At 44.4% G+C, this 12,910-nt stretch overlaps 1 protein-coding gene and 1 long non-coding RNA gene across 2 annotated transcripts in view; one reads left to right on the plus strand and one right to left on the minus strand.

The window, feature by feature from the left end:
- Nucleotides 1-12,910, minus strand: part of LOC307200864 — a 345,619-nt gene that overhangs the window by 286,254 nt on the left and 46,455 nt on the right. The gene's annotated exons all lie outside the window — the stretch shown is intronic.
- CCDC88C (coiled-coil domain containing 88C) overlaps nucleotides 10,816-12,910 on the plus strand; it is a 102,743-nt gene continuing 100,648 nt past the window's right edge. Inside the window, exon 1 of the mRNA XM_079947708.1 lies at nucleotides 10,816-11,184. Coding sequence (XP_079803834.1) covers nucleotides 11,125-11,184 — 60 coding nt within the window. The 5' untranslated portion in view covers nucleotides 10,816-11,124. The remainder of the gene's footprint in view (nucleotides 11,185-12,910) is intronic.

Raw genomic sequence — 12,910 nt, forward strand, 5'->3', positions numbered from 1 at the left:
TAATTCTGTTCTGCATCACAATTCTTGATATGTTTAGGATTTTATGGGAGATGGTATAGTTTTTATTGAAAAAGAGCAAATGAATCTTGCCACAATGTGCATACAAAAGCAATACTATTTTGTGACTAAATATTTTATATTAAACTTTACATCATCAACTGTCTTGAAACAATTCAGGGAAATAGGTTGTTTTAAAAAAATAAAAATAAAATAAAGAAACCTATAAATATGAAATTAGTATTCCAAAGAGATTTTGAAATTTCCGAGCTTGGAACCATGCTGGTACATTTAAATCAAATTTGAAATGGTTATTTAAGAGTACTGACACATTTGAGTTTTTAAAATAAAAACAAATAGAAATGAAACAATTTACTGCATTAGTGGCATTATTTAAAAACTTCTGACTCCCTTTGGAATACCAGTTTTACTTTCACAGATTATGCTGGGGCTTTGAAATATTAATGTGGATTGAGGTTATTAATCTATTCTAGTTCTTGATAGGAAAATATCGGTGTAACACTGGCTATCTTTTGTCTGCTCATTGCAAACTGGACTAAAACTTGGATTCCATAAGATAGTTATAAGGACTGAATTTCCATTTGCTGGAAACGTGTTACTGGTTGCTTGTTGAGGTGGAGAGAAGACTACAATTTAGGATGTGTTCTATTGTATAACTTCCAGAGAGATTTCTCAAGTTGGTATAGTAATATTTCTTGGGTGAACATGCACCTCTGTCCCTTCCTGCAAAGAGAAAATATCAAGTAGTTGAAAAGTATCCTATTCGTTGAATCAAAACACCACCATCTTTCCAGGAAAAGTTCTGTTCACTTATCTCTACAGAGGGGGAGAATTGCTCAAGTTCAAGTTTTGAGGTTGATACATTCCCTGGAAAGTATCAAGTCCCAGTATAACCCAGTCATCCCACCATCTAGAATCAACTGTCAAGAGCTGCTTCAAGCAGCACTGATAGTTTTACCCGTTTTTATGCTACAAAATATCCCTTTATGGCCTTTAAGCCCTGAGGGGTAGTTTGAATTGTATAAACTTGTATCTGAGTGGAGGTTTTTGATGTTTTTTTAGTGCTCTCTTTGCTCAGTATGTTTGACATTTGTTATAACATGGAGTTCTCTTAATATCTATATTGGACACACTTAAATTTTTGTTCTTTATCACACTCTACCTCAGTCAATAAAGGAAAAAGTAGGCTGTCTTTAGCATTAACACTTTTTTTAGTAGGCATTACGCTCACTGCAAAGAGAGCATCACACTGCTACTTCTCTCTCCTACATAGGCACTATTAAATAATCTGGATTTGATCCTGTGCCATATTCACTTGATCCTCGTGTTCTTCAGTTAGAATTTTCAGCACCTTGCCTAAGTGTTTCCCAAGATTGCTTGGGAGATGTTCCAACATTTACAGTGATTCAAAATTCTTTTGCTTGTTGTAATGCAAACCTGTGATTTTACCATGGACCAGATAGCCAATCACTTTCAACCTAGCCTAGCTTTGCAGTGTCCAAGTCTAGTACTCTGCCCGTTAAGTTAAACTTCACTCTCCGCACAGCACCTTCTCCAGTTGGCACCGATGGAAGTTCTGAGACTATATTTTGGATTATGATTTGATGTTAGAAGCATAAGGTGAAACTGCGCTGTGTGGCTCAGCCATGCGGCGGGCCTGCCAAGAATACAGAGGAGTGGTTTTCCTTGGGTTTTAAGGAAAGAAGGTTGGTGTCTGTAGGGAATGCTGTTTGAATGAGAGCAAGAAAGTTGAATAGGTTACATTGATTAGCTCGGAGCCCACAATAAATGGGATATGGATCCATCTTCATAGGTGTGAGTTTGTAGTATGTCTGCTATGAATTACTTAAATCACATGCTCCAGCAGTTCCTGAGGATCATAGTATATTTTCTGAAGCACATCAAGCTACAAATGGATTAAACAAATAACATCCAGTATTGTGTGTGTCTCCGTCTCCATCATGTGATAATAGGGGAAGGGGATTAGCTAGTGTGTGTGGTGCTCCCAGGAGGCAAAGTGCAGAGTTTTCAGACCACCCACATACAAGTAATGGAGATAGGAAGCTTACAGATACAAATTTCTTACCCTTTTTCCATACGTTGAAAGATGGGGAATTAAGAACTGGGTTACAAATATCAACAAATTTCCTTCAGCTGATTACCTACTGAAGATGTCTAATGCAAAGGTGGGCAGATTAAAACCCCTTCATGAAACACCATGTTTCACCCCTATGAAAACTTCTGAAAATTGTAACCGTCATATTTACCTTTTAATGTTGGGTTACAAGTACTACATAAAAAGCCCAGCTGATGTACTTGTATTTATTCATAGCTGTCCTATTACCTTGCTGATTTTTTTCTTGACAGAAGGCCAGGAGTAATACGTTTTTTAAATGGGATCTTCTGCCACAATGATTTTGGTCTACTGGTGTACTGTTCAACTCTTTTCTCTGAGTGATTATGCGCACACACAACCTGACGTGACAACTCTTCCTCTGCAGTAAGGAGAACCCTCCTACGGTGTCGAAACTATTTTAGGGTTAGTTTGGTCCCATGTGGTAAAGGAAATTGGTTCCACACATGAGTATGCATGCCATACTTTATTTTTTGGGGTGGGGGAAAATCTGCCCCGCTTTTTGGCTTCCCAAAAGTGCTCCTTCCAGATTACAAAAATGAGATGCCAGCATGTTGTGAAACTGTGGCCTGATAGATCAAGCAGACATGTGATAAAAGCTTCCTAATTAGGCGAGGCAATGCAGCTTGCAGAGTTATAACCATCATAGGAAGTTAGGATGTGGACACCTGTATGGACCCACCCTCTACTGCTTACAGAATCTAAACATTCTAGTAAGCTAGAGAATTGTCACCATTGTCTTCGTCACGTTTTGGTTGCTCAGTTGGAAACATTTTGCTGACTTGTGCTTGCCCACATACATAAACTCTAAAAACCTTTGAGCTTCATTTAAATGTCAGTAAAATTACAACCCGGCCTTTGCCACTAAGGAAGGGATTTATTTCAAAGAGCTCCTCTAGCTTTAAATACATTTCATAAACAGCTGCTACCAATAGCTTCTCCTTGGTTGTGATTTCCTTGTTCTAATGCTTCTGATGATTGAAAAATTGGTGTTGGGAGGAGAGGGGGCACCTTTTTTCTGTCCCACTGCTTTGCCAAGCCCATCCACTACTACTTTCCAAGAACAGAGATTCTTTTTAGATGACACATGAATGGTGAGGCTTTGTTAATGCTTGGGACTGTTGCTAGGAGACATTTTGAGAGAGGCGAATAACTCTGTTTACAGTTGGTGCAAAATGCCTTCACTTTGGAAATCCCCAGTTTGTGTCAGCTGCTGTGAGATGGCAACAAGGTGCTTGAGAAAATAACAGCATTAAAACGTATTTTTCCTTTTCAAGTTTTTTTTTTAAATTTCAAACAGCTCTTCTGAGTCCTGCATGACCTTTTTTTCTATTTAAAAAAACTATCATGGGAATCGTATCAGGTTCATTTAACTCCAAAAATGTAAGGGTGTACTCAGTTGTGTTCTTGATTTACAGCTTTCACCTATCTAGGGAGACCTATAAATCTTATAGTCTAATCCTCTTCTCTATATCGAGAGAGAGGGAGAGACCATTGAGTTCACACCAGACAAGTTTGTATAGAATTGCATCCTAAGTCTGCAATTGTATGTAATAAACTTCCTGGGAAGTAAATCCCAGTGAATAACAAGACACACAAACATGTAGCCTGACAAAATCTCCTGGGCCCGCTGTCAGTGGCAAGATGCCCCAGGAATAGCAGAGTGTTTGGTCCCTTGGTCTGTGAGACCTCCTCCAGCCACATGCAAAGGTCCACAGTCAGTGGTTCACATGGTCTCCCTCCATTGTCCATTTCTTTGTTTTTGGTGAGTTCTGCATGGCGGTTTACTGTTTGCCTGCAGCTGAGCAGGAATAAGATCTTAGCTCTTTAATTATAATTTGCACCCCATGTTTCCACAGATCAGGGATAGGCAACCTGTGGCCTTCCAGATGTTAATACTGCTCCCACACCCCTGAACATTGGCCATGCTGGCCTGGGGTGATGGAACTTGGGGGTCTAAAAACATCTGGAGGACTACAGCTTCCTAACTGCAATGCTCACTGTGGCCAACACCATTAAGACTACAAAATACAGTAACAACTAAGAGAAACCAAAAGAAAAAAGCAGAAAGAAAAAGCATTCAGGCAAAAAAAAGCAATGCGTAGTAGTGTAAGAGGACAAGGAATCCAGCCAGAGCCCTGCCAAACATAACAAAAAAACTTGGCCCATCCAGCTGACTTCCATAGTTATCCCAAATGGTGCCATTGCCATGATTTCTGCACCACTTGTGATTGACTATTTGAATGTCCGTTTTAAAACAAAGTTTGCCATGGTCACCAGAGTTGCTTTTTTTCTTTGGCTTTAACTAATGTGCTCAAGGAATGGTGTTTTTCAGCCACTAGGTGGTGGAAACATTCTTTGCATTGCCTGGTCATATGACAGACATTGCAAACAATGCCTGTTTTTCTTCTTCTTTGTAATACAGAAACCACAATGTTTCAAATCTTGAGTGTCAGGACTATACAAGCTATGCAGATGTTAGAACTGTACTCATAAGGGTGTCCCATAGCTCATTTTATCTATCCAACACGTGCACTGAAAAGTAGAATCCGATCAACAACAAAGTAAGTAGAGACAGAATGCTTAAAGAAGATGCTAGTTGCATTTTGAAAAGCAAAGAGATGGGGCAATAGTTGTTTGAAGTTTATTTAACCACATACTATTCAGCATTCAGCTGCCACTTGAATGTTCTTCGTACAGTTCAGTTGAAGAGCGCCCATATATTTTCTTGCTCTTCTTTCTGCCCTCTAGAGCGTTTCATAGAATCACAGAACTGGAAATTTAGAAGGGGCCCCAAGAGTCAATGAGCCATCCCTGGGTGGGTTCGAACCACCAACCTTCTGGTTCAGAGCCAGACCCGCTGACCCACTGCACCACCTCAGATCTCCTGACACTTTGTTAGGAGCACACAAAAGTAAATCCATGCCAGGTCTGCTGGCATAATTTCAAAGTAGTGTTATTAACTTGCAGTGGTCATACATGTTTTTTCTGACATTTCTCCATGCAGTTTATTTAACTGCACTTCTCCATGAAACCAGATGAGTCAGACAAAGGGCAGCAAGGAGTTTAAAAGGAAAGAACTGGCATGAGTTAACCAATAACTCCCAAGCCAAAATCTACTGCAGTGCCTGCTAACCACAGATGCAGAAGTATGAGCTGTGGTAAGCTGCAGTTTAAAACCAGCAATTTTATCTGTATGTACAAGGCAAATCTAAGAGCATCACTATTTGCAATTCTTAATAGTTCCCTAGCTTCAACTGATAATACCATACAATGCCAAGGACATGATGATACTTATACAGTGGTACCTCTAGATGTGAACGGGATCTGTTCCGGAGCCCTGTTCGCATCTAGAAGCAAACGTAACCCGTGTCCACGTGTCTGCGTGGGTCACGTTTCAGCGCTTCTGCGCATGACGTCATTTTGAGCGTCTGTGCATGTGCAAGCGGTGAAACCCGGAAGTAACATGCTCCATTACTTTCAGGTTGCTGCGGAGCACAACTCGAACATGCTCATCCCGAAGCACATTCAACCCGAGGTATGACTGTATATAAAATAATATTTTTAAAGGACATTCTACTACCTTCTAATATCACTTATTCTTTTTATTATTAGCAGGGTTTGTGAATGCAACGATCCAAATTTATATTTGTGTGTGCAATTTAATTTTCATTCAATTGCATTTCCTCCCCATTTATTTTCATAGGAACATGAGCATAAGATGAGCTTGCTGGACCGGGCCAATGGCCCATTCAATCCAGTATCCTGTTCTCAGAGTGGCTGACCAGGTGTCTCTGAGAAGCATGGAAGCAAGGCATGAGCGCAACAGGACTTGGCCCACTTTTGATTCCAAGCAACTGGTATTTAGAGTCATAATGCCTCCAACAGTGAAATCCAGTATGCCTGGGAGTGTCTCCACCCGCATCGTTCAGCCAGGACACTCAGGTCCAGCTCCAAGGGCCTTCTGGCAGTTCCCTCATTGTGAGAAGTAAGGATACATGGAACCAAGCAGAGGCCCTGTGGAACACCCTCCTATCAGATGTCAAGGAAATAAACAACTATCTGAGTTTTAGAAGACATCTCAAGGCAGCCCTGTTAAGGGAAGTTTTTTTTATTGTTTGATGTTTTATCGTGTTTTTAATATTCTGTTGGGAGCCGCCCAGAGCGGCTAGGGAAACCCAGCCAGGCAGGATATATAATAATAATAATAATAATAATAATAATAATAATAATAATAATAATTACTATTATTAATTGGAACTTAATATAGATAGAAACCATTGATTTCCTTACATCTTATATGCTATTGAATTACATGTTTTGGATTAACTAAATAAAAAGAACCCAGTGTGTTAAGTGGAGCATAAAAAGGTAAAGGTAAAGGTACCCCTGCCCGTACGGGCCAGTCTTGACAGACTCTGGGGTTGTGCGCCCATCTCACTTAAGAGGCCGGGGGCCAGCGCTGTCCGGAGACACTTCCGGGTCACGTGGCCAGCGTGACATCGCTGCTCTGGCGAGCCAGAGCCGCACACGGAAACGCCGTTTACCTTCCCGCTGGTAAGCGGTCCCTATTTATCTACTTGCACCCGGAGGTGCTTTCGAACTGCTAGGTTGGCAGGCGCTGGGACCGAGCAGCGGGAGCGCACCCCGCCGCAGGGATTCGAACCGCTGACCTTTCGATCGGCAAGCCCTAGGCGCTGAGGCTTTAACCCACAGCGCCACCTGCGCCCGTAAGTGGAGCATACTTTCATGTAAATGTATATAGGTGTACAGATTTAGTTTGTTCAAAAATAATTCACCTCTTTACTGCTCCTCCCAGATTTGTTCCCAGCATAGAGGAAAAAGGAGAAAGATTGCCTATTTATTATTATTTAACCTGTTCAGAGTCTTGAAAATGAGGCAGGCAATCAACTTTCAAAAAAAGAAAGAAAAGTGTGCCAAGAAGTCTGTGGTTAAGAAACACTTGGCTGCATCATCACTATCAAATGTTATGTGCATCTGTACAGTAATTCCCAATTATTAGCCCTCCTCCACTGCAAAAGTGCAGAGGTGTGTTCGAACTGCCGAGAGTCTGTTGTAACATGAAAAGACCCAATATGGAGGTCAAATGGCCAAAGTATTGGGAAATATTAGAAAGAGATGGAGACAATTGGAGATTGCAGAGTTTGGAGAAACTAAAAGATAAAGTGCGAGATTGGTTACATTATGCTCAGATTAAAGAGGCTTTTAAATTGGATAAAAAGTTAGGATTCCAGGTGGAAAAATCGAAATTGGAAACAGAACTGTTAGAACCTAAGACTAAATTACTTTCAAGAATGTATAATTTGCTGCTGAGGTGGAATACACAGGATGAAACGGTTAAATCAGCCATGATAAAGTGGGCACAGGACATTGGGTATAATATCATGTTTGCTGACTGGGAAAAGTTATGGACCACCGGTATGAAGTTTACGGCATGCAATGCCTTGAAAGAAAATATTATGAAAATGATATATAGGTGGTACATGACCCCAGTCAAGCTAGCAAAAATATATCACCTGTCAGATAATAAGTGTTGGAAATGTAAGGAAACTGAAGGAACGTTCTTCCACCTCTGGTGGACTTGCCCCAGGGTTAAGGCCTTCTGGGAAATGATATATAACGAGCTGAAAAAGGTATTTAGGTATACCTTTCCTAAGAAACCAGAGGCCTTCCTTTTGGGCATTGTTGGCCAGAGGGTGTTAAAGAATGATCGAACATTATTTATGTATGCAACAACAGCAGCAAGGATACTCGTCGCCAAATATTGGAAATCTCAAGATTTGCCCACGCTGGAAGAATGGCAGATGCAACTGATGGACTACATGGAGCTAGCAGAAATGACCGGCAGAATCCGAGACCTGGGAGAGGAAGCAGTGGAAGAGGACTGGAAGAAATTTAAGGACTATTTACAAAAACACTGTAAACTATATGAGTGCTAAGAAGGATGAGAGATTTGAAAACAACAGGGCCCCATAAAGTTAGTTGAAAAGATTATGAGAAGGAGTGAATTTTATGAGAAAAATAAATTTTGAATAAATATTGTGTTAAAACTAGAAATCTAAGACCCAGATAAAAAATATTCAAAGTTAGGGACAAAACATTGGAAATATGTACAATAAGAATGGAAATAAGGTGATAAGTTGCTGGCCAAGGTTTTATAAATTTGGAACGCAGGAGCGCGAGATGTGAGGAAGTCCAAAGATGAAGAAAAGATGGGTATCACAAGATGTTAAATTTTATGTTTGTTTCTTTTATGTCTATTCTTTGTTTATTCTGTCTTTTCTCTACTGTATTAACAAAACTCTTAATAAAAAAATCTTTAAAAAAAGAGAGTCTGTTGTAACAAATTGTTAAATAAAGTACAGCAGAGATTCATATCTCCAGTAGTGTGTGTAGAGAGCCAGGAATATACAAACCGGAAGCAATTTCCCACTTAGTTTATATAGTCTTTAAGAGACTGAGAAATTAAAAGTCTGCTATTGTCTTAGGAAGATATGGCCCACCATAATTCCCTAAGGCATAAATGGCCACAAGAATCAGTAATGACAAAGATTGAGGAAAATACACCTGAAGGTTTTATATAAATGATATCTTACCACCTCCAGGGTTAATTTATATTTATGGCTCTTGAGTGCTGGAAAAGAACTCTACTGCTTTGAGTACTACCACCATGTGTGGTGGGATTGCCCAAAGATTTGATACTTTTAGGATAAAATGTTAGTGGATGTTTAGAGTTCTGACAACTAAAGCAAATATTTCAGACCAATTATAATGAGGTATCTGTAAAACAGAGACAAAAATGGGCCTAAGCAAATCCATGGAGGCAAGCGAGAAAAAAACAGGATTGACAATAGTTTATGGGAAGGAAGGTCACGCATAATAAAATAAAATAATTAATGCATAAGTCCCAATGATTTCAGTGGAACTTGCATTTGGGTGTCTGGGTAGGCAGGTAGAAGCGAGTTGCAGAGATGATGCCCCAATTTCAGTGGTCAGACTGGAGGGGCTCACCACCATTTGGGGCAGAGGCCTAGATGTTTGGTCTCTGTTCCTTGTTTCGGCTCTCCCACTCCTTAAGAAGGTCCTCCTGGTAGCTTATCCACTTAGATCCTCTGGTTTGGCAATGCTGTTTCTGAACGCCAGATCGATCCATAATAAGACCGTGGGACTTCCTTACCTTGTTTCCCCAAACTGTACTTTCTGCAGGAGCTGTAACAAGGTTCGAATTATTGACTTATCCCATTTCTACCCCACTAATGAGCTCAAGGAGGCACACATTGTTTTCTTTCTCCCCACATGGACCCTGTGAGGGAGGTCAGGCTGAGAGTCTGTGACTGGCCCAAGGTCACCCCATCAGCTTCCTGGCATGGAGGGGATTTGAACCCTGGCCTCTCACAGGGCCTGATCCAATGCTCTAACCACTACATCACCATACCCTCCAACAATTAGGGACATCTGAAGGAAAAGTGGGATGCTCTGGGATCAAATTAGAAACCGAGACAGCTTCTATAAATCCGGGACTGTCCCTGGAAAACTGGGGCACTTGGAGGGTCTTCACCACACTTGCTCCATCCCCCCCTTGTCTCCCTTTCCCAAATGATTCCCAGGACTCTGGGGTTAAATCCCCTATATACCTACAGGCTCGCTCCACCAATTCCCTTTGTCCTTTGGAAGCTTTTGGCATGAGTTCATGTTTAAACACAATAGGCCAGCCTAACGCTGCCGTCATGTTTGCAGAGACCACGAGCCCAGAAGAAAAACATCCTGCCGCTCCGAAGAGGCGAATCGAGCCCCCACTCTGGGCGCTTTCGTGGGACAGGATTGTTTCTGCGCTGAAAACCAGAGCCTGTAATTCCTCTCCAGTTTAATCAGCCTGCCCGCCGCCTCCTCCTCCTCCTCCCAGCAGATTGTTGGGGACGCCTCCAAAGTGCAGGAGACCAGCCCAGGCGCCTGGGACTGAAACCAGAGGCGCCTGAGGCCACACTTTGCCTTTCCTTTTCGAGAAACCCCGAGGGGCAGCCGGCGTCTCATCCGCTCCGAAGAAGTAAAGACGAACTCGTTTCCAACGCGGCTCACATCCACAGAAGCGACGGCGCGCACCGCGGACCCCGCGCAGCTCAAGGGCGCCCGGATTCCCCTCGCGCGCACTTTGTTCTCACGGCGCAGTTGCTCGCACCTTCCCAGCCCAATTAGCCCAGAGGCACCTTCCATTGGCCAGCTCCAACCCTTTACCCCAGGCTCTCATTTGCAACCAGCGACGTCCATCAAAGTGGGTGGTTTGTGTGTTTGTGTGTTTGTGTGTGTTTGCCCTCCCCCGCTCCCCTTTCATCTTCAGTTGTAAAAGAGTTCCCTGCAGGTAATAACTGCGCGGCGCAGGAGGACTTTGTCTCTTGCCTGCCAAGAGGGAAAGGGCGAAGCGCTCTAGAGCGCACAGGCAGAGCGCCTGGGACGCGCGTTCTGCTTGGCTTCCAGAAGAAAGAAAACTTTCGGAAGCTTTTCTCAAAAAGAGATCCCTTTTCCGCTTGTTCCTTCCCCCCCCCCCGGCCCGTCTTGCGCATCAGCAGCCGCCACGAAAGAGGAGCCACTCGCTACGCCCGGAGGCTTCGGCAAGAGTGCGCCGCCGGTTGCCCATCAGCAGGTTGTTGGCGAGGGCTGGGCTGCCTCGAGGACGAGAAGGAGGCTGCCGCCGCCGCCGCCGCCGCCGCTTTTGCAAGCAGGAGCGCCGCAGGAGGGCGACTGATCGCGACCCGCGTGTGCGCGTCCCTCCCCGCCGCAGCCCAGGGGGAGGGGAGAGGAGATGAGCCTCGTATTGTTTTCCTCGTAAGCCAGTCCGCCCGGGCTATGGGCTCCTCGCCTTTGTTCCCCGCGTGAGCGCAACCAGCTCGAGCCAAAGGCAAACGGAGGAGCCCGCCTCCTCCTCCTCCTCCTCCTCCTCCTCTTCGGGGAGCAACATGGACGTGACCATTTCCGAACTCATGGAGCTCTTTCTGCAGAGCCCCTTGGTGACCTGGGTGAGTTTTTGCAAAGACGCCGCCGCCGCCGCTGCTGTTGTTGTTAGCAGTTGTTGCCGGGGCGGGGGGGGGGCGGGCTGAGCGCCTCTCTGGCGGAGGAAATCGCCTTTCCTCGTGGGGCACCTGGGAGAGGCCACCCAGGAAAGGGGGTCGATTTGGGTGGGGAGGGAGAGAGGAGCGACTTGGCGGGGCCCCTTGGGAAAACACGAACACGGAAAGTGTGCTTGCTGCCTTGCTTTTGTTGGCGCTGCTTTCCTCTCGGTTTCCGGAAGGAAATAAGTTGATGGAGTTTGAAGTGGGTGCCTTGTGCCCCCAAGTAATCCCTGCAGGATTACTTTAAAAGAGAGAGAGGAGAAAGAGTGTTAGATTTCCATACTACCTAACTTGTCGCAAAAGCGGGCTTTCCAAATTAAAAGTTTTTATTTTTTTCCGAGCCATGGAACTGTGTGGTTGGAAATGGTCCATTCATTGTGTTCTTTAAAAAAAGAGAGCTATCCGTGATCAGGCTCATTATTGTTCATTCATAAAAGATTCCTTTCTCTTTTATGGGATGTGGCACCTTGCTCTCCGTCAAGGTGTCGGAAACCCTAAAAGGAAAGGGGGAGGGGCAGTGGCGTAGCGTGGGTTGTCAGCACCCGGGGCAAGGCAAGTAATTTGCACCCCCTAACCCGTGGATTTGCGCCCCCTAACCCTAACCCCCAGATGTTGCGCCCGGTGCGGCCGGCCCCCCCTGCACCCCCCACGCTACGCCACTGGGGAGGGGACCCCTTAATCTTTTAAACTAGAAGCACTTGTGCAGTGTGACTGTTGAGGCTGCTTTGGCCTTAATGCTGCCCAGATGAAGCTTCCCTACAAGAAGAGTAGCGACATTCAAACCCCACCAAGATCACCAGGAGATTCCCTTTTGAAAGCCATAATTGGCCATAGCTTCCCCTCCCTTGCACTCTTCTGTTGTGCCCACATGCTGAAGGAGACATGTGCATGATTGTCACCAAGGGCCGTGGTCTTCCTGTGGTTTATGTGCTGCTTCCTGTGCAGAAATCCTGCTTAGCACTGGAGGTTGAACCATGAAGGCAGATGGGGCACTGCCCTGCAGACCTCAGTCTACCCATAACCAGCCCCACCCGCCAGCCTTCATACTTACAACCAGTCTAAGGAGTGGCACTGCTTGCCAGCTTCCTCCTCCTTGATCCCAGCGCTGCCCTTGCAGAACTCTGCAAGGAGGAGGGTTGGGGGCAAAATTAGGAATAAGTTGGCCTTGCCTGTCATTGGTTCTGGCTCCAGCTCCTGTTGGTCTCCCTAAGCTTCCACCCCACAAGTTCCTATGGGCACCAGCCACCACTGCTACTGTCTTTGGGAATTCATGGCATTGTCTCCTTTCCAACACATAATCCTTCCTTCCTTGGAGCAGGAGTTTACAAAGGAAGGGGACATAGGATTTCACTTATACAGTACATGCTAATGACTTTTGCTGGTGTCTCCCCACCCCCCACCCCCTTCGGGACCTTTCATCCAGGGCAAGAGAAATTTTTTGAGGTTGGCCTTTGGAGCCAGTGCAGTTTTAAGGCAGAAACAGTCAGCAAAACCTTGCTTGGAACAGAAGGGGAGCTAGTTGAAGGGGAAATAATCAAAAAGGAAAGGTAGCATGTGCTCTTTCGCCCCACTTGAAGCCTGATATGATCCATGTATTTAACTCTCCAGTTGAAATCAACTGGACCAAAAAGCA

This window comes from Podarcis cretensis (assembly GCF_951804945.1).
Source record: "Podarcis cretensis genome assembly, chromosome: 1".
Classification (NCBI taxonomy): domain Eukaryota; kingdom Metazoa; phylum Chordata; class Lepidosauria; order Squamata; family Lacertidae; genus Podarcis; species Podarcis cretensis.